We start from the raw sequence: 22,326 nt of genomic DNA on the forward strand, positions 1-22,326 counted from the left end.
TATATATATATATATATAATTAGCTGGTTTACTGCAGACATTCTCTTAATGTTCACTTTCAGCTCGACTTAAATGGTGGTAACTACAGTCTAATCTTTCTCAGTATGTTTGGTAGATTCTTGTCAGACTGGAGGGTGGGGTGTAGGGTAATAATCTGCTGTGTCCAGAGCTGGTGAGAATGACTGATGGAGGGATGAAAGGAAGGGGGATGGGGAGATAGAGCAGCTGAGCCTCCAAACCAAATGAAATTCTCCTCAGCTCCAGAGAAAACACAAGAGCGAAGGGTAGTTTTTAGCACTTTAAATTCTCATTCCAGTTTTGTTTAAAAATATATATAACATTCCTCAACATGGATTATTTAAAGTCTCTGGGAAATACAGTTTGTATGGACAGTGACATTTCTGTAAATAAGATGAAAGGAAGGGGATTAATTTAATTACTTCAATTTCTCAATTAATTATAAAACTAAAAAAAATTATAAAAGGTGAGCGCTTCAAGTGCCTTGTTCTGTCTGAGCAACAGCCCCAAACCCTAATATATTTTGTTTAAAATCATATGAAACTGAAAAAAGAAAATCGTCACATTTGAGAAGCTGGAATGAAAGAACATTTTTATTTTTCTCTCAATCCTACGTGATTAAATCAATGAAATTGTTGCAGCTCTAGAATCCTCTTTATTCAATTTCAATTCAATTTTATTTATATAGCGCCAATTCATAACAAAAGTTGTGACATTGCACTTGTCATATAGAGTAGGTCTAAACCATACTCTTTGTAATATTATTAACAGAGACCCAACAATTCCCTTTCGTTTCCACTTGCAGTTAGCAACATACACGACAACGTTTTTAAGCTTTGTAACTGAAGGTTTCTTACCAGAATGCACCGTGGGAGCCATAGTTAACTTCTCTCCTCAGGTTTTCATGTACACAGGCTTGTACCTTTCACTTTTTACATCAAGGAATCAGACATGCTCTAACAAAGTTTCTCACATTTTGCACCGATGATGCAACTGGGAGAATTTAATGCCCGTCCAAGCCTTAGTGCTCTAAATGTCAGTCATTTAACATTGTCAATGCAGAAAATGAACAGGACTTTAACTTCTAATATCACAAAAACAGATAACTGTAATGGAGACAGCTTGTTTCCATGCCCATGTTTATCAGAGAGAGAGAGAGAGAGAGATTCAAAATGACACTACTACATCTGTCAGAGGTTTAGCTGTTATTAAAACACCACATATACACACACAGCTTACTGAAACGTGCAAGCCAACTCTTGCATGCACAGTAGGCTTCCGCCCATTGGCGATCAGGTCGACTAATGAATGTTTTTTTCCCTTGCATTAAGGAATTAAATTGTTATAGAATCTAAAATCTGCACTCTAATAGTGTGCAGTTACAGGAGATATTTCTAGGGGTGTGGCATGTCATTACTGTTTATCAGCATAACTGACACGGCTCCTTAATTTAAAGCAACTGCTGCCTTTTCCATTTGTCAATCCTGACTGTGCCCTGTCCAATCTGAGAAAACCCTGCATCTCTATATGTCTGCTCACCAAAGCTTTGCTCTGTGCACCAAACCACATATTTTTCTGTTTCTGGTCTCAGACGTTGAAAGAAGTGTGACATCTGATCACAGCTCATAAATATTATCTTAACCGGCAGTCATTACCAAGCTGCAGATAAGATCATTATTTTATCACTATACTGTCGGACAAAATGAACAAAAATACAGCTATGCTGTGAGATTGGCTATACTTACTGACATTTAAAATGAGTGATCACAGAGAAAATTAGATATAATGAAAGGAAACAGGCAGCATGGAGGCCTCTTTGATGAGGAGAGGCAGGCTGGAACTGGCCAGTGGCCGAGTCGCCTTGAATAGGTTGTTTTATCTGTCAGAAGAAACACTGGCCTGCAAAACTGCAGAATAGCTGGCTATGACCTCTAGTTTCTGAGAAAGGCCTGCTCAGTACAGGTTACCAGCTCTACACTCTGTCTGACTCTTGTTACGATTTATTTTCCAGCACTCATCTTTTATTTCCCTTGTTGTTCTGATGTTCCACTATTTGCTGTCATCAACTTTCTGTTCATTTTTGCAGTTGTGTCTTTGCTTGTCATCTTTATTTTATTTTTTTTCAGCTGACTTTTATTAGCATTTTTTTATTTTTCTACCTCACCTGAAAAGAATACTGGCTGGAGCTCAAACACTACACTGGCTTTAAAAGGGACTGGAACACACTGATTTTGCTTTTAAATGTGCTGTCCTCAAACATGCTTTCATCAGCTAATTTTATCTTAACACAGATGTATCAGCACTAGGGCTGCAACAAACAGTTATTTTCATTGTCAAGTATTCTGCAAATTATTTCTCGGTTAATCGTATGGTATATTAAAAGTCAAGTTTCGGTACAGGACTTTCAGAACGGTGCAAATGTGCACCGAATACGTGTGGAACATACATCAATTCCGAGTTTCCACACAAACATATTAAGTTAATCTCCACCTTGCACTTTAGCCAAAATGTCTGCTTCAGCTCAGCCCCTCGCTACGTAGCATCATTGCCAGTGCAGAGAAGCCAGAGCTTGAAGACCTTCCCTGATTATTAAGGTCTCCTGTTTGGGAACGCTTCAGTTTCCTAGTGAAATACAAAAGAAAGCAGTGGGCCGACACTGCTCAGTAGTGTTAACAATTGGGTATGTTTCTGGCATCACACCAAACATGCTAACGTTCACTCATTTGAAACGGTACCACGCAAATCTGAACATCACTGCAACAAGGAAAAAAACTAGCGAAGTGCAAACGCAGCTTCCTTCGGCATTTAAACAGATTTTAGACTGTACTTCAGACTTTGGAAAATATATTATTTATTTGTTTTTTTTTATCTGACCAGGCCTACAGGCTAGGATTGATTGACTGCACTGTAGTCCAGCTATTTCTATTTATTTTATTATATGTTATATTGTTTTGAGAATATTTTATTTAGTGGAGAACTTGAGTAGTTTGAGGCAGTATTTTATTTCTTATTTTTTAATATATTTTATTATGTTCAATTTAGAAGTTTGTTTAAACAACTGTAAACTAATTTTGATGTTTACAAACGTTCATAATAAACAACGAGCAAATTTATGCATTTTTTTCCCCCCTTACTGTACCGAAAATAAACTGAACCGTGACTTCCGAACCGTGAATTGTGTGTATGGTTACACCCCTAATAGATTCTCAAAAAATAAATACATTTTGTGCAACCACCGCTGCAACTCTAATCAGTACTCGCCTACATGTCCTCCAAAAAAACCCTCATACATGTAACCAAACAGGATAGAAATGCTAAAGATATATATTGAAAAGGCATTTTAGAGTTGAATCGGTTGACATCACACTTTGTTTTTTAAAGGTGTCACATGCTGTTTACTTTAGCTCTCTGTGAGTTTCAGTTATTTGGTCAGTTCAGTATCTGTTATTTAGTCTGTTGTGTTTTGGGTTTCAGTCCTGTCTGTTGTCCTGTGTCCAGTCTGCTAGTGTTAATCTGTTTTGTTCAGTTAGCTTAGTCTGTTGTTGAGTTTGTCTGTGTTGTTCTGTTATCTTGTCTCCCTTAGCCATCTGTGTTATTAGTCCGGTCCCTGTTTGTTGATAACGCCCTGTTGCTGTCCTGTTTAGTTTAGCCTTTAGCAGTTGGACCGTGTTTTCTGTTTTGGGGTTTTGTTCCTCGTCTTCAGTTTTCTGTTTAGCCTTGCTTAATCCATTGTTTTTTGCATGTTCAGTTTTGCTCACTTAGCACCTGTGCTGTCTATGTATCTTAGGTTTTGCCTAACAAAAGGCCGCATTTTGAATTACTTGAGTCCTATTTTTCTTATCTCAACTTTAGTTTATTTACTATAACTTCATTATTGTGTTTTTTTGGCAATAAAGCTGATTCTGATTCTAATAATAACATTAACAATGGTTCTGTTCTATTCAAGTGTCCTAGAAAGTCATGGCAGTGTGACAATGAGCCAGAAATACCAGGACTCTGAAACTGAAGCAGCTAAAAGGAATTCAGCTATCATTTCATTCTGTCAAAAAGGTCTGTTAGTGAATTGGTGTGTAATTATTTTAAATTCAATCCCACACAATCAGCAAACACACAAACAAACTTTAACAGAGGAAATGACTACAGACAAGTGCTAACAGGAAATTCATAAATGTATAATGCACATGCACACCAAATACTTCACGGTGTTCATGTAAGGTGCTTCAGTTTAACTCAGCTCACATGCCAGAGGCGGTCACAAAGATGGTGCATAGTGCATACATGACACAGATCAGGCACACAAAGCGTTAGCATGCGAAGGGGAAAATTACACACACACACAAAGCATCAGGACCCACGCACAACATGAGAGATCATTAAGCTTGCAGTGATCGCATATGCTTGCCAAATGGCTGGTGTGCAAAACCTCAAATGCAGCGTTCAGCCACACGGCCATCATTTGACACGCACACAGTGATACTATCTGCATGTGAATAACTCTGCAAAGAAGGTGAAATGCCTACCTCAAAACCTTTTTCACAGGGCTGACAGAGATACTAGATAAAAATATTTTATACAAATAAAAAATATTTATAAATGAACATTTTTATGAAGATAATTAACTCCACTTTTGCTTAGAAAGAAATCCTTGGTTGCAAGATTGAAACGGCCTGGTATAAATTTAGCCTGCACAGGCGGACAAATTTAGGCTAGCCTTTTTTCCATTGCCATTTCCATTGCCTTTTTTCCATTGCCTGAGGCGACACAGTACACCATAAATATTTTCCTCCCCTCATGACGACACTCAGAAGTAATGTGGTGAAACAGGCGTCTCTAGACCACACCTTGATTCTGACTCTAACTTGCATACTACTTGCAACATCCTGATTTTATACTTTGAGAAATTAGTCAGAAAACATCATCTTAAGGGGCACTGAAACCTCCATGTTTCTGTCCCTGTGGTGCCTGTATTTACTGACTGAAGATGCTGATGGTTCTTAAGGCTCAAATTGCAGTCAGCCGTCAACCTCAACCTCTGTGAACTACCAACAAATGAAATTGTCTGGCTGAGCCATGCTGTGAAAAACCGCGACCAGTTGAGCCGCGCTTTCACGGCTGTGAGAATTTTTCCATTGCACTGCACAGCAAGGTAAAGTTAACGTGTTTGGAGGTTTGCTAGTCACAAACCACAGTAAGGCCTGTCGAATGCAGCCTTTTTTAGCTCCCTGTGGCTGTTTCTGTTTGTACTATTGCTCCATGCCATATCTAAAACTGATTAAATAGTGCAGATGTGAATAGTGAATAGTGCAGATATGTCCATATCTGGTTGATTAGACCTCTTGTTATTGAAGAGTAGCACCACTAATGAAGCTCCACGGACTTGGGGACAAACACATGCATTTCGTAGGCCATTTCCACAATAAAAGCATCTTACCAGTTTCACCAGCAATGGCAGATGCAAATGCAAGGTTTGCTTCGAAAGTAACTTCAGTAAGCAATAAAATAAGGCTGATGTGTGCAAACAGGAACACAGGAATGAAACTAAACTCCAAACCACAAAGATTCAGGTAGAAGCTACAAAAGTACAGCACCAAAACAAAACCTTTTCTCTATTCACTTCAATTCAACGTTAACATTCGCCAAAGCAAGTGTGAAATAAAAGCATGTTCATGTACAATACAGAAGTGTGCTATTCAAAATATATACAGAAAAGATATAATATAATGATAAAAAAACACAAAATACAAATAACGGAACTATATTACAGTTTTTTTCACTCGCTTTGTACAGTAAGTGCATTTCTCAAAACATATCAAACAAACAGCACAACACAGTGGATTACCTGCAAAAGCCCGTAACTTGCTCAGAATCCTTAGTCTATCTCCAGAATGACAAGTTCTTGTGACATTGTTTACGAACAAGATAGTCAAAATGTTTAGTCATGTTATAAATATAACAGTGTACTCTGTAAGTGTTTTCTGATGTAAACTATGGCTAACGTTTTGATGACAATGATTGAAAATGCACTAGGCTGCACCTTTTCAATATGTCATATCAATTTCAACAGTATAAAGTTATACATTGCAAGAGACTGGACGGGATTCACAGTTATGTTTTTACTGTTCGTACTATAATTTGTTGACAGACCATGTCATTGTGATGCAGGAAAGAAAAAGATAGGACTGTTTTACAGAAGAAATTTCAACTTTAGAAATGTAAGCATGTGAAACACTGTGTATTGTTACTGTTCACTGTTTATGGTACTGTGTGTATCGGGTGAATGGTCTGTAGGCTGTGCTGCTACTGTAGTATGTTGTGATTTGTTGTTGTCTATTCTTATTTTGTTTATACACCATGGTCTGTACGAAACATCATTTTGTTCAGCTGTATACTTGATTGTGAAGAATGATGATAGTTTGACTTTATTTAACTTTGATTTTGACAACGTGTTCAGCCATTTTGTACGTAGTGACTTATGCAACGAACTTGTGCCTAAATGTTTTGGGGGGTAAAACTATTCAACAGAGAACCGGTTTAATTCATTGTGACCATCATGATATAACCAACTGATAATGTAGGAAACGGCAGACAATTGTACATAATGATTTACTTCAATGTGTCAAAGCATTTTCAATATGTTCAAAACAATGAGAAATTGCTTTTATGACGAGATGATGTGGAGGTAGAACAAGTAGTTTTGAGAATTTCAATTCTGATCTGAGAAATGTACTAAAGCAGCTGAGAAAAACTGTAACACTGCAACCTTTTCTTTTAAATGAATGTAAATGTGTATGTCTGTGTGTCACTGGCACAGCCACGTAGCTGTACAAATAGGTAAGAGACTGTAATGGGTTGGCCGCGGTCGGTCCTGCTTGGTAGCAGTGGGCAGTAGTGGAAACACATGTCAGCACACGACGGCTTGGCATGGTGAGGTGAAAGCAGACTGACCCAGGCCCATTGATAAACCTTATATAAAAACAGGTAACTTGGATGCATATGAGGAGTGAACAATTAAGTGTAAACTGAAGCAATCACATGTGTCTCCTATGTTTCTCTCTTGCTCTCTCCTCAGTATTCATTTGGTTAAATGACTATTAAAAGTCAACATGATTAAATGAAATGCACATTCCCAACAGAGACACTGAAGGCTGCCAGTGTCCCAGTTCAACCCTGGTTGAAAAATCATTCACAAACAAATGTCAGCTCACAAGCGCTACGGGTGCAGCGACTGATCGGCTGATATTCGTTCTAAATAGTTTGATTTGTGGTCTTTATAAAGGCCGATCAGAAGAGGTCAATGACGGATGAGGTGTATTGACCCATTTTAGCATTTTAGAGAGAGAGAAAGAGAGAGAGAGAGAGAGAGAGAGAGAGAGAGAGAGAGAGAGAGAGAGAGAGAGAGAGAGAGAGATGTTATATGGTATTTGCGACTGATGGGGAAAGCAAGGTAAGCAGATTAAAGTAGTTTGTGCATAGTGCTAGGTATCAAGAACTATCAAATCTCCAAGAACCGTGGATTCATTAAGACATGTGCATCTTGATTCCGCTTATTGGTTCCTAACTTTGTGGTTATATGAGTCACGCTGCTACATGGACCTAACGTCATGTTATTTCTTACGCAGTATGTCAACAGAACATGAAGTACTTACTTCAACACGTTGTGAATCTGAAGGAATGCACCGTGTTCAATGTTTTGCAGCCTCCCAGCTACAATGAACCCGCAGATACAGCTAACAAAAACAGAAGCAACATCTCACACTCAGCTACAAAACACAGATGAGCTGATATTCACATTTTATATTGAAGGTAACTGACCCGCTTTAAGTGTTTCTGTAACTCATTTGTGAGAAGGCGATTAAGCTAGCCGCAATTTGGAGTGCACACGTGTTCATGCCTTTATGGTAAATCCACTGAAACTGACAAGTGCGAGCTGACAGGCAGGTTAGCGACTTTTTCCTGTAATTTTCTCTCTTTACAAAGACAAGTGTTACAGTATGAGAGTTCTACCTGAAGAGGTACGCGATACGAGAACCACATACAACATAATTTATCAAATTGGGTTGGATACACATGTGACAACGTTTTCAAAATAAGGTTTCTATACAGGATGGAAATAAGATTAATTGGATTATATTCACAGATAGTATAAAACATATTACATGTGTCCATTAAAAGTAAATTGACACATGTAATTTACTTTACCGGACCCACTCGGGCCTCGGACCCACCTCCTATAGTCTCTCCAAATGCTGTGGGAAACACTGAGTAAAAAGCACATTTTGACCTTTTAATTTATTCAATGGTAAAAAAAAATTGGCAAAAAATAAATAAAATTTTTTAATGTACTTGTTTGGTATTCGGCAAATTTTTTCATTATATTCAGTTTCGGCTTCGGCCAAGAATTTTCATTTCGGTGCATCTCTATTGGAATCAGAACAGAGATTCCGCATTCGATAAGTAGAATCTGAATTGCTCAAATTGAAGCAATACTAAAATAAGGAGAATTAAGTAGAATTAAAAGGTGAAATTAAAATGAACCTGCTAGAAATAGAAATAAACTCCCTTTCTGTCTCCCCACAGTCATTCTGTGGGAAACACTGCATATTTGTTAAGCTCTTAGCTTCTCCAAAACGGAGCGTGGGCTGCTGTGATTTGAGACAGTGGAATATGTTGCACACGTTGCCTGCCAATAAGTTAAACAGTTGTCAATTCATGAGACTTTCCCATGTTTAAATGTGGATACTTAATGTTGTTAAGAATAGTTAGTTAAATAAATACAAATAAATAGAAGACTTCAAATAGACCCTGTGATAAATATTGGTTGATCAAATTTCCAGCGATCGGTCCCAAAAATCCTGATCAGAGCACCTTAAAGTGACCCTTTCAGATGAATTGCCAATGTGGGTTTAACCTGTGTACAGACTGAATGGGGTATCGTAAAAGTCTGAAAAACCTGCACTAGTGTCCCCTAGACGTTGTGCAAGCCATTACACCTAAACAGACCAAAATAGCGGCTTTAAGCAACCAACATCGTTTCCCTTTGAGCTCCACATGTTTGCTAGCAGAGCTAAAAAAACTGCTGCACTTTACCTGGTTTGAGAAGGTGAACAGTAATGCAGTTATTTTGAGTCTCAGGAGACTGGGAGATGTGAGGCTAATAATGTTGTGCCAAGCAGTTTCTGCAAAGGTTCTGCAGGATGTTTGTGTGTGGGTGTGCGGAGGTTGTGTAGGCGGATGGAGGGTGGGGGGCTTGCACACTACCTGGCCATTATATAAAGCTCCCACTCTCAGCTAGAGGTCTCTGTACTGAGTGCCAGCTCCCTCCCGATCCTCCTCCCCTTTCTGTCCTACCATCCCCCCACCTCTTAGCCTTCCAGCTACTCTGACTCAGGCTTAACTCTCCGCCTGTTGTTTTCTCTCCCTCCTGCCTATGTGGTATCAAAATCACAGTGCCCATTGTGGATCAAACAAAAGATGGAGTTTTGGTCTAAAATATGGATCAGGCAATTCCCTCCCCAAGCAGGTTCAGTTCATGCAACCCAACTGAACTGAGCTCAGAATGAATAAATATTTTACTCATTAGTACGTTTAATGCTGTGCCACCCCACCTGAGGCTAGACAGGTTTAGTCCCAGCTTGCCACAGGCATAGAGAGAATCTGAAACCCCTCCACTTCAATGCTGAACGACACAAAGTTGTGATTACAACAATCTGGGAACCCGTCAGCTATCGTCTGAGGAAGATTTGAATGCAGACAAATTAAAAAGTTTTATCTCTAGGGTTGAGCTAAATCGTTGTCAGACGATAGCCGATGGATTCTGAGATTGCATCTTGGCCAATGCGTTCCACCTCTTTTGCTCTCAAAACAAAAGGTTTCCCTGCATGAAACCAAAGCCCGCTCAAATGTGATTGGTCAATACTACCCTGATTGCAAATCAGAAGGCTTCTGATAGCAAAATATTGTCTCTTGCTTACAGATTCTGTATTTATATAGATGTCTGTTTCACTGGTGCCAAAACAGTGAAGGTACATGCTGCTGGTAGCAACCAAACAACACAGTTTTTCCAACTTGTATGTGGACAAAGAAGTGTGATGGCAAAGTGGTACTAAAAATTGAGCGGGCCTCACTGTGTTGAAGAAAGAAGGAGGGAACAGAAGATAAAAGGCTGACAACAAAGACATGAAACTGTATGAAATGAAAATCTCATTGCACTGGTCTGGCGAGAAAATGAAAAGCAGGAAGACCAATGAGTTGCACTTGCCCTCTGCATTTAATCCCACAGAGGTCGGCAGACACCACAAGATGAAGGGGAATTGTAGAGACAGTAGCCTGAGATTGCAGGCTGTACAGCAAACATGTTGCTGTTGTGGGTACACATGCCTCTTCATCATTAGTGTCCTATCTGATGTTGGCCTCAGGACCACCTGGGAACTGCAACTGCGTGTAGTCCTCCTGAGCTTCATTCACAGAAGTCTCCCTATTGAATTTCTACTCACATCTCACTACAGCTGGATGATGAGAAAAGAAATTTCTAAATTTAAACATAAAAATAAAAGAGGTGAAAAATGCTTATGATACATCATCAATACTTTGTTTAGCGGAGTTTAAATTAAAATGGCATTAATTTTTTATGATGCCTATGATGGATGAAAACACATCAAATCTGATACTTGGTTAAGAGCTTGGTTCTGAGCTAAATTTAGGACATTTTAATCCCTTATAACCTGCAGTGTCATGGTTTAAGTGACATCTGAATATTTTGAATCATTTTCATTTATTTGTAGGTAATGTATTCTTGAAAATGCAGCTTTATTGTATTTTGTATTAAAGTTGTAGCTGAACAGGCATATGTTTTAAATTAATATGAGCTTCATATATAATTTAATCTATTGATTGTTAGGCATGTCACAAAGGCCCAATACCTAAATAACACAGCTTTTTTAACATACTGGCACTGGTCTTATTAGTAACAAACTGTATGGCAAATGAAAGGTTGCTGCAGAGCCTGCAATAGTTCTGCCAGCTCTATTGAAACTTGCAAAAGCAATTTCTGGAAATACTTTACTTGACCGTAATAGTCTCTCACCGTGATGGTACATTTGGATAATGCTTAGAACGCCAAAGAAATGGACATTTGACCAACTTCATATTTTTAATGATGTAAGTTATACAATTGGCAATTTTAATTGTGATATAGGGATCAAGTACCAGACAAGCATGCCACAGACACCAGCATAAACTAATGAACTACTATACCTACACCACAGAGACTCTGCAGAACTCAAAGGGTGTTGGGCTTTCAACTTGTCACCTCTGTGACATTCATTAAACCTGTCCTGACTAATTTATTATTTTTCTGCGAGAGAAGTAAAACCATAACAGTGAAAATAATATGAATTCTACTTTATCATTAAGTGAATATCAACTAAATAAAAAGCTGATGTATTGCATGCACAATACACTTATTGTTATCTTAAGGAAACTTCATTGTGGCACTGGTACGGGCTGAGGCGAAGCACTTATACTCCGCAAATTACAAAAATGCTAACTTTAACATGATGGACTGTACATAAATATTTTAGCAAACGACTTGTCATTCTCCCCTACATCGTGAGTAACTTCCTGCATATGCATTTTGTAGTTGTTTCCTTGACTTTGGTGAAGTGTATCTTCGTTTAGAATGTCTAATCTGGTTCCCCACGTTTGTTAAAACACAAGTTATCATGCGTTTGTATACGTCATCAGTCATTTCTTTGCAAAGGAACGCCTTTAGTGGCAGAGAGAGGCAAAAGAGACTAGTAAACGGAGATCATTATTGAAAGATTCGATTAGAGATTGTTTAGCTGCTGAGCATTACAATTTCAGACATTCTCCCAACGTGGAACTTCCTATCTGAATTAGGGCTGCAACTAACCATTATTTTCATTCTCGATTAAACTGTCGATTAATCGATTGGTTTTTCGGTTAAAAATATTGATCAGTGTTTCCCATAGCCCAAGATAATATCCTCAGGGGTCTTGTTTTGCTGCTAGGGATGCAGTGATTACTGGATTTCACTATTAACCGCGCTTTTAAACGTCACGGTTAATTAATCGTAAAGGCTCCGCTACACCAACTGTTTTTGTTACACAAAATGAAAACAAAGTTACACGAGCGGTGCACCAGCTCAAAGTGTCATGCTTTTCAGAGGCTACTGCACACTGGCTTAACTCTGGCAGAGGGACCAAATTGTGAAGCTTTATTTCCACCAAAGAAACAGCTGAAGTCGGCAGTGTGGGAGCGGGTACACCAAGTCTGACCAGGGCGTTACTGAAGTTGACGGATCACCTGTTCAGAAACTTGCCGTTAAAAGGTTCCTGCTAAAGGAGCGAATACCTACATTAATCTTGATAAAGAAACTGCGGGATCACCACCCTGCGTTGCACGCCCGAGTAAAGGTAGGCCAAATACATTATATTAAATAACGTAGCAAGTTGGTAGGGAATTAAATATAAACGTGTCACTTACAATCGATGCGTGGCGGTGATACTGAGCTTTAAATGCAATGTAAACAAACAAAGCAGCATGTAACCTTTCAGACGGTCAAAGTAGTTGAACTTTAGCGCTAAAAAGCTTCCACACAGTGCAAATCGCTTCTTTTCTGAAAGGGCCTTTATGGAAGACAGAACGTAGGCTTGTCCTCACAAGACCTTCAGTCACTGAACATTTAACGTTACATCATGTTGTCTTCTCCTGTCTGTTTTGAGAAAATGTTGCCAGGTGTAAAACACTAACATAACATCAGGAGCTTATAGACTTTCAGGACTATAGGCTACCACTTAACTGCATTTCAGTTAACACTGCACTCAATTTCTTTCAATCATTTTCACTAAAACTTTGTACTATGTATGGATGAGAGTTGTTAACAGAACATTTCATTCCCCTCCTTTATAACAATTTCCCATGGAGGATAAAATTGAATATTCCTCTTATATTAATAATACTTACATATTATGAAAATATAATTGTTAATGTAATTAAATATTAAAAATCAACTTAAGTCATTACCAGTGTTGTGAAATTAATTGATGCATAATAATCGTGATAATTGTGTAACTGTGATTATTTCTCTGACAATAATCGTACCAACAAAGTCTGTAATCGTTGCATCCCTAGTCACAACCCAAAGATATTCTGTTTACTGTCAGTTTACAGAGGAGTAAAGAAACTGGAACATATTCATATTTAAGAAGCTGGAATCAAATCATTTTTCTTAAAAGAATTACTCAAACTGATCAGTTGATTATCCAAATAGTTCAATAATCGATAACTAATCAATTATCCAATTAAATGTTGCTCTAATCTGAATCCATCCCTACATCTGACAGTCAACCCGAAGTAGAACTGTACAGCAAGTAAGTAGCTCCATAAGGTGTACTGTGTGTGTTATATGTGCAATTTCTGTTTGATTTTAATACTTTTGAGTATCACGCATTGTGAAATTTCACTGATAACAGTATCACATATTTTGGCATGACAAGCGACGCTGCTAGTAACACTGTCAGCTAGGGTTGGTAATCCTTCGATATTTTTAGAATAAGCATATTTTTCTACCAGACCTTTCTGGCAAAACAGACTAAATGTTTCACTGTTTGTGAATTTCTTAAAGGATAGCCTCTTGAGATGCATCATCTCATTTTCAAGAGGGTCCTATAATTATGGTCTTATGGTCTGTTAATTATGGCTTTAACCTAAATGGCATTTTATCACTACTTTATCATTACTCCTGCTACCGTCTCGTAAACTGTACGGCCCTTCTTCACTCCACTTTCACCGCACAACCTGAACTAACTGATTAGTCAAAGATCAGAAAATAAAAAGGAAATTAATTCATTATTACAGGCACTACTGTGGAAAAAACCAAGCACTGGCTCTAAGAGATTACCATTAATTTTGATGGGCATTTTTATTTTGGCTCCCTACAGAGACCTGCTGTTATCACACAGAGCTGATCACTTCCTAGAAATATGTTTATTGCATAATGCTATAAACACTCAAATGTACTGAATGCACAATCAACCACCAAGGCCATTATTCAACAGGTAAGGGGCGACCCACTGGGTCATCACTGTCATCATTTCATTCTATCCTTCAAGCAAAGCATGCAATCCTGTTTTCTTAAAAAAGCAGAGGGACTTTCCGCTCACAGCATGCTACTTCCTAAAGAATGAAGATGGTTTGGTGAATAAGTGTCTTAAGCTGCAGTCCCTCAGGTTACAGGTCACTGGAGAGGCCACAGCATGCACTCATATCTATTATTAACCATTAACCCTTCAAGCTGGCTGTTGAGGACTCAACAGAAACATCTTTACCAGTTGGCTTCATTCTTTCACAGATTCACACTCTTCATCACCCGTGACACGAGGTTGTGAGGCTGCAGGTGCCATGATATGATATTACAAACAGACATGTGAAAGAAAACTGTTTGCTAAGAAAGACACCTGGGCATATGCAGAGTACAAGTGTCTTTCTTTTTTACTTAATGACATAGCCTGATACTAAATGTTTATTTATCTTTTATTGAGCGTTTCTTAAAATAATAATTTCAATCCTTGCAGTTTCATTGTGCCTTTTACCTGCTGGCAGGCAGTAACAACTGGACGAACACCCCAGATTACACACGTGTAATGCAAAATCCTAAATTACATATTGTATATTAACTCTACAGTTAATAATATAGTAGACTATTGTCCAGTCACACTTATAATACTAACCATAACCAGTTAGACAAGCCCCGCTATTAATTAAATTACTTTATCTGTAAATTAGAAAATACTTTCATGTTTATACTTATCTTCACACAGTATACAGTAACAATAAATATAAAGTCTGTATGTGAAAGCACAAGTTTCAAGAAAAACTTTTTCCTCATTAACTTGTAAATTTATGCAACAAAATGCTCCAAATTCCTTTCAAATGATTGTTTCTATCCGGTTACTGCTATCAGGTGTTATTGGCAACATGAAGTCTAACGTACTGCACCAAGGTAGTAGGACATTACGCATAAACTCAAGATTTACTGAAAAACCACAGCTAATCTTGAAGCATGTCGTACACAAACAAATTATGACACATTGCAGCGCCAAATGATGGGTGAATTATGAGTCACAAACTACAAAAGTGACAGTACAACTAATTACGCAAGTTGCACAAAGCTGTGTGCCTCGGGTGGAGAGATTTATGAACGTCAGGGTCTGACAAACACACCAGACTGCTAAAGCCTGCAGCAGGATAAAGAAATATTCTCTGACAGGCTTTTCACATGATATTCTACATTAATTTATCCCTCTTGGTTCACACCAAAATCTCTCTCATATTCCAATATTTAAAACACGAATAAATCTGCCAGGAGTGTGGCCAGTGAAATGCCTGTCTTTCTCTTCCAGTTGGAAACACACAATTGAGCTCCAAACTGCAACCCAACCACGTCTATCTCAAATGTGACATGTTTCCACGGCAACAGGACTGAGTAACAAAATCACCACAGGAGTTAAGAAAAGCGGCATCTCGCCGAAGCCCAACCGAAGTCGATGGCTGCAGACAAAATGCGCTCTCACGGGGCAAAATATCAGACAATAATAGAGCTTAAATGCTGGTTTGACTGGGCTGAACACACTGAACATGTATCATGCAGCCTGAAGTGACAAAGCATGTTTGTTATCTTTATCTGGCAGCCCAACTGATAAACTTCAGTAAAGGCTGAGTGCAAGGAAAAAGGCAATAAACTCTCTACAACAGTTTGTTCCAGCTGGTTCAATGTTAAACACCTCTGACATCTCTGTAACAGCAGAGACATGCAACATCTGCATCGTGTTTCACACTGTGAGCTTTATTCATTCTGCTGCTCACTGCCATGCATCTTAAATCCACCTATCACCACTCAGATTTTTACATTTCCAGTACTTTTGTGTTAGAGATGATGCCTTGGAATGCCACAAAATCTGACTCTTAATCACTCAGTATCAGCTTGAAACACAGAGCAAACATCTGCGCATGCATGCATGCAAGCTTTAAATACACCAACAGATGAGAACAGCTATCATTCACTCTGGTGATTTCAAAGAGAACGTCTAATTCCCTTTAAACTGATAATTAACTACAGCGATAATGACAATGATAATAAGAGTAAAAGGCAGGTGCTGAAAGGATGTAGGGGAGCAGAGAAGGTCTGTATCATTAGGGATTAACCTAGCCACAGGCTCTACAAATAGACTGTCTCCACCTATAAGCCGCCAGTGCACAGACAGTTATTTGTATTGCCAGGTTGCTGCTGCAGCAGCTCCAGAGAAGAGAGGAGACAATTCAAAGAAGCTGAGGCGGATCGGGACTCTTGTGAAACAAAATGCAATGCAACAGGGGGCCTGGCATCATCAGAGGCTTGACAAGCACAGACTTTGCATAACAGATGTATGCACCAATTCACTCTATAAGGTATAATAATAATAATAATAATAATAATAATAATAATAATAATATACAGCTAGGCACCCATGAACAAAATTACCAGGAGCATATTCAATTAGTCAATCAACAAAAATTGAATCAGCAAAATTTTGATGATCGCAAACATTCCCAAGTTCTAGTCTCTCAATTGGGAAGATGTGCTGCTTTTCTTCAGTAAACTGAATGTCTATGGGTTTGTCAGCTAAAAACAAGAAATTTCAAGACGTCACATTCACAATGGGCTGTAGGAAACTGTGAGGATTGTTCATGGACCAAATGACTGAATGAATGAAAAACCTCTGGTCAGATTAATCAATTTTATAACCCTAATAATCGTTCGTCAAAGGGGTTAGAATATGTGTTAAATCAAAACAATAAAAGCAGTTATCACCAGTTGAGTAAGAGCAACTATTTTAATAATCATTTAATCATTTCAGTATTTGTTCACACAATACCGAACATTTACTGCTTTCAGCTTTACATATATGAGAATGTGTTGCTTTTCTTTGCTTTTCATATGCATTTGAAAATCTCTTTGGGTTTTGAATGGTTGGTTGGACAATACAAGATATTTGAAGGCATCACTGTGAAAACATGTGATGGGCATGTTTCACAATTTCTTGACAATTCATAGAACAAAATGATTTATTAAGCGAGAAAATAAACAGCAGATAGTCACTGATGCAGATAATAATTGGCTGCAGGCCTATATGATAGAGAGCAAATAGGGGCTATGTTTATATACAGTATATAGCACTGTAATGTTCTTGGAAAACTCAATTTATTAACCCTTTTCGTTAATATTCTCTGCATGAGTCCTCCAACACACTGTCACTGTTGTATGTTTGCAGCCAAAGCAAGAGTAAGGCCAGTCCAGTGTGCTCTACTCCTGGAGGCTGACAAAAAACACCACATGGTGCATATGGACAGAAATTCAGACAAATTCAGTCATTAAAATAACACACATTTTTATCTCAGGTGTGAAAGAGCAGTAAAATGGCACGATGTACCAGTGTTACTGGGGCTCGTTTCTAATTATTTCATCTTTTCACAACCTAACGTGTATATTCACATTACAAAGGAAACAGTTGGGGGAATACATCATTATGATTACTGTAACATTACAGCATAAACATGCCTTTTGTTAATGAAGACTAAACCCCTTGTTGTTGCTTCAGTATATTTCTGGTGTTACCACGTATCATGGCACAATATATTGCAGTACAAAAATCTGAGCGTGAAAAGTGCAGCTGAAAAATGCATTAAATGCAACAAAACATAATTAAACATAATCCAACACTGCTGTCTCTGAACTGCTGCCTGAAAATGTTGACAAGATTATAGTCTTAAAAAATGTCCTTGTGCTACTCTAGAAATCTAAAAATAGTTTGTGTGAAGGTTTAAATTGGGGTTTGTGGTAAACTGAATTCAACCTAGTTCAGACGCTTGCTCTTTGACTGAAAACTTTCTCAAAGACATTACTTATTCGTCTTGTTTTATTCTTTAGTTTTATGTAAATAAAGATCTGCTTGTAGAAAGGCCTTTTCTTTTCTTTTAAGACAACCAAGTTCTTGCATGTTTGGATTTGTTTTCACAGCCAGAACAATTTTTTATTCTAGAGATTTAACTTCTTTTTTTTTGGTCAAACCATGGATATAAAGTTTTTGCACATTTTCACCTAAAGAAAAGAAAATCTCTTATTTTCAATAGTGTTAAAGATATTGTGGTTGTACCGTGAATCGTCCAGAACTGTGAGCTGACTGATATCTTGTAATGTGTTGTCCCATGTCTCTATGTCATGTCTGGAAGTGTGTACACTGCTTCATCAGCAAGATGGACCCACTGCTCAGTAAATGTGAGATGTCCTGCAACATTTGCAACATTAATATTCAAAACATCATCATATGTGCTAACAATGGACAGCAAGTGGTCAAGAGGAGTAATATTGGGCTGGTGCATTACTTAATTGAGGCTCTGGGCAAGTGGCAAATACCAACACTAGTCACAAAATGTGGCATCTATGGCAAATATCATTCAAAAAATAACAACATCTTCCTGAGGAGTTATGTCAAGCTCCACCTACAACTAGGAAAAAAATCCAAACCAGCATTTCAAACATATGTAGAACTCACACAGCAGAAGTTTAACAAACACACATGTTTGGGACAGAAAAAAGGAGAACGTATTATATGACATCTTCTTCATAGACTCACGCAGCTTTCCCAGATTTTGAAATTGCATCTCTGAATCAGAAGATAATGCCTCCGTCAATTTGTTTGCTACCTTCATTAATTTCATTCACTTAGCCTATTTTGTCCACAGGAAGTCATCTTGTAATAACACTTTAAGCAGGTTAGCAGAAGCCAAACCACTCACCAGTATGTGACACTGCTAAACCAAACCAAAGTCCTGAGGTCAGTTTGCCAGATCTATACCCTCTACAGTACCGTGGTTGTATGATGCTGTGTATGTAATACTGAAATTAACTATCTATGCAAATAATAGCTTCTATAAAGTGGGAGCATGTGAAGTATCATTACTTCATCATTACTGTACAATCAACAGCAGAGCGTGAGGTCAACACAGCCTAAAAAGCAGATCAGCCTCGTGACTTCCTTTATGTTTGTGCAGACATGAAACACCCATTTTTAAGCAGCACCCCACAAAGAACACCTAAGCTATTGATTATATTTTTTTTATCATTAAATTAATCTATTAAGCTATGAAAAAAACGATATATTTTTTTACCATTACTTGATTAATCAATTGGCAACTGTTTTGATAATCAGCTCATCAAAAGTTCCAGCTTTTCAATTGTAAAGATTTTTCTTATTCTTATGTTAGTAAACTGTTAGTAAATTTGTTTTTGGGTTTCTGACTGTTTGTCAGACAAAACAAGCAATCTGTAGATGTAATCTTGGACTTTAGTAAATTGTGATGGGTATTTCTCATTATTTTCTGACATTTTATAAATATAGAAAAACATTACTAGATAACTCACTATGAAAATAACCCTACAAGCATTTAGCTTACATCATGAAAATGAATAAGCAAGCAAATGTTGAAGTTTGAAAAGCTGTGAAAGTCTGCATTTGACTATCACTAATCAGGGAAAGCCTGTAATAAACAGGCACTGGTGAGCTATATAGTAAGAACATCTGGCTTTTCAAAAGAGGCAGTGCAGCTAAAAACCTGTTCATTACAGTCTGTATAGCTGAGCAGCAGCTGGCACAAAGGAGCACGTATAGATCCACACATCCCAGGCAAGCAGCAGAAACACACTGGGGAAAAGTCTAAAAATAGCCCAAGACTCTGATCAATAACTGCTGGATACACTATATGGCCAAATGTGAATGGACACCTGGCTGGACACCCTCTTCTAAAACCGTGGGATTAAAGCTATGGTACGCAATTTATTAAATGTTTTTATATATTTATTGAAATTCTCTTTACATCCCAACAGTGTATTTGATTTACACACCCTGCATAAATCATATGCACACAAAGATGACAAGAATCCGCTGTCTGTGGCTGTCATAGGACTGTGATGAGCAGGTCTACCTAGCTGCTTACCTGCACGCTCTCGGCCTGTGCACTCACTGCACATGAAAATGTGTTTTGGGGAGTAGCTTTGGAGGGAGGCCTGAAGGGAGGGGGTGGGATTTTTCCAGTTGGATACTTTCAACATCTAGGTGTTTCTTGCGAGTTTTACCAACGTTGCATCCACCAATTTTATATGGAGTTGGACCACCCATTTGTGCCCATTTAGCTAAAGTAGCATTTGTGGGGGTCACTGATGTTGGACGAGAAAGCCTGGCTACAGTCAGCATTCTTCTTCCTCCCAGAGATGTTCAATGGGGTTGAGTTCGGGGCTGTGTGCAGGCCAATCGACTTCCTCCACACCAAAGTCATCTAACCATGTCCTTATGGACCTCGCTTTGTGCAACGGGCCTTCCTCAAACGGTCGCCTGTAGCATTAAAAAAAGGGGCAAAGCCCAACCCTGAACAGACCATTAATTCTCCTCTACCAAACTATGTAGTCTGACAGGTAGCTGAGCTGTTGTTGCTCATGGGCACTTCCACTTCACAATAACAGCACTTACAATTAACAGGGACTGATCTACTGGGGCAGACACTTCGAGAAATTACTTGTGGTTGCATCCTATGACACTGCAATGTTTAAAGTCACTGAGCTCTTTATGACCCCTTTTTAATTCTAAATATTTGTCTATGGAGATTTCATGGCTATGTGCTGGATATTAAATGCACATGGGTGTGGCTGCAACACCTGACTCACTAATTATTAGCGGTGTCCACTGACTTTTGTCCATATGTTCCAACTCTGCTTTACAAAGTTAAATTAAAACAGTGTTTCATTGAGCTACCAAGCAAACACAGTAAAGTCCAGGTGCATCAGTGATGAAAATCTGAGAATAGACCACCTGAGCACGGTGCTGATAAAACGGTGCCAGCGCACCGTTACGTGAAGCATGTGTTTATTATGCATGTATCAACAGGTAAGGTATCACAGGTATTCATGAGCGGGCAAGGTAACTGCAGACAGACTCAGCCCCTGCTCGGACACGATGTGAGGTATCGATATCAACTGTATGGTCACTCATGTGTGCAGAATATTCCGTCCATATGGCGTGTTTTTAATCTTGACCCAACTCGCATGAAGCCGCTGTCATATTCAACTCGTCTGACAGTCTGGACGCTTTCGGCGCCACAAATGCTCGCCAGCTGACGTTATTTTTCATAAAAAATGTAATTTAACAAACCGCACAGAGACAGTTATCATGCCATGAAGTGAGCCGCTGCCTTCGTGTTAAAACAACACACGGAGGATGGTTATAAAGTGAATGCCGCCCTGGCAGGAGCTGGTGTACTGAGGAAAACGGTCCGTTCAGACAAACCAGCGCGTCTCAATATCAACATAAACATGCTCGCGCAAGCTTTGGCGCTCGCGGATTCAATAAAGTTCCTGCTGTGTTTGAGCGATAAACACCAAATCTGACAACATCTCAGCCCCCCGAGGCTTAAATCACTGACACACTGAGCGACTTCACAATCTAACGCTCGGTAACCGAGTAAATTTATAATGATTTCAGGCTGCGCCTTACCTTCAGTTCCGCACTCTCCGCCATCTTGTATTTGTATGCGCAGGCGTGGTGAGGTGTTGTCACATGACTGGGACGCGCAGAGCGCTGCGTGAACGCGCACACAACGACAGGGGTGCGTTCAGGAACACAAATGATGCGAGGAAAAACAGCCGTACACCCAGGTTTAATTCCAGGTATATTTGCACACACGAAAAATTGCCTTGGTATATATGGTGCTTAACACAAACATAAATATAAAAATATAGAAAAGGTACAGAGATCAAAAATGTGCAAGTATATAATATATATATAAAAGTATATAGAAGTACCATATTAGTATAATAGTAAAACAAAAAAATAAATATACAGGATAATTAACAAAGAATGTGCAAAAATTCACAATATGAGCAATAAAGAAATTGTGTGTTGTAACATGTGGGGTCAGGTGTAGTGTGAGTGTGAGTGTGTGATAAACTCCATCCACTCATCAGGGGAAAATCCAGAGAGTAAATGGGCCATGAGTTAATTTCTTTATGGATGAACTTTCATGCTCAACTAGAATAGATATCTGACTACAAACAGCCACAATGCAATGTACTCACATTTGGTTTAGCAAAAATATTTAAGGATGATGTCTAGTTTTTTTTCCCACTCACTGTTACAATGATATTTTCAGACACATCTCAACAGGCAGTAGTGGAACAATTACTCAAATGTTTTACTTATG

The 22,326-nt window shown here is 38.5% G+C and overlaps 1 protein-coding gene across 1 annotated transcript in view; it reads right to left on the reverse strand.

The window, feature by feature from the left end:
• The window catches only part of LOC123958687 (E3 SUMO-protein ligase PIAS1-like), a 69,368-nt gene extending 47,698 nt beyond the window's left edge, over positions 1-21,670 (reverse strand). The window contains exon 1 of the mRNA XM_046032214.1: positions 21,621-21,670. Coding sequence (XP_045888170.1) covers positions 21,621-21,644 — 24 coding nt within the window. The 5' untranslated portion in view covers positions 21,645-21,670. The remainder of the gene's footprint in view (positions 1-21,620) is intronic.
• Positions 21,671-22,326: the final 656 nt, after the last annotated feature.

The sequence above is a fragment of the Micropterus dolomieu genome, linkage group LG20 (assembly GCF_021292245.1).
Source record: "Micropterus dolomieu isolate WLL.071019.BEF.003 ecotype Adirondacks linkage group LG20, ASM2129224v1, whole genome shotgun sequence".
NCBI classification, from domain to species: domain Eukaryota; kingdom Metazoa; phylum Chordata; class Actinopteri; order Centrarchiformes; family Centrarchidae; genus Micropterus; species Micropterus dolomieu.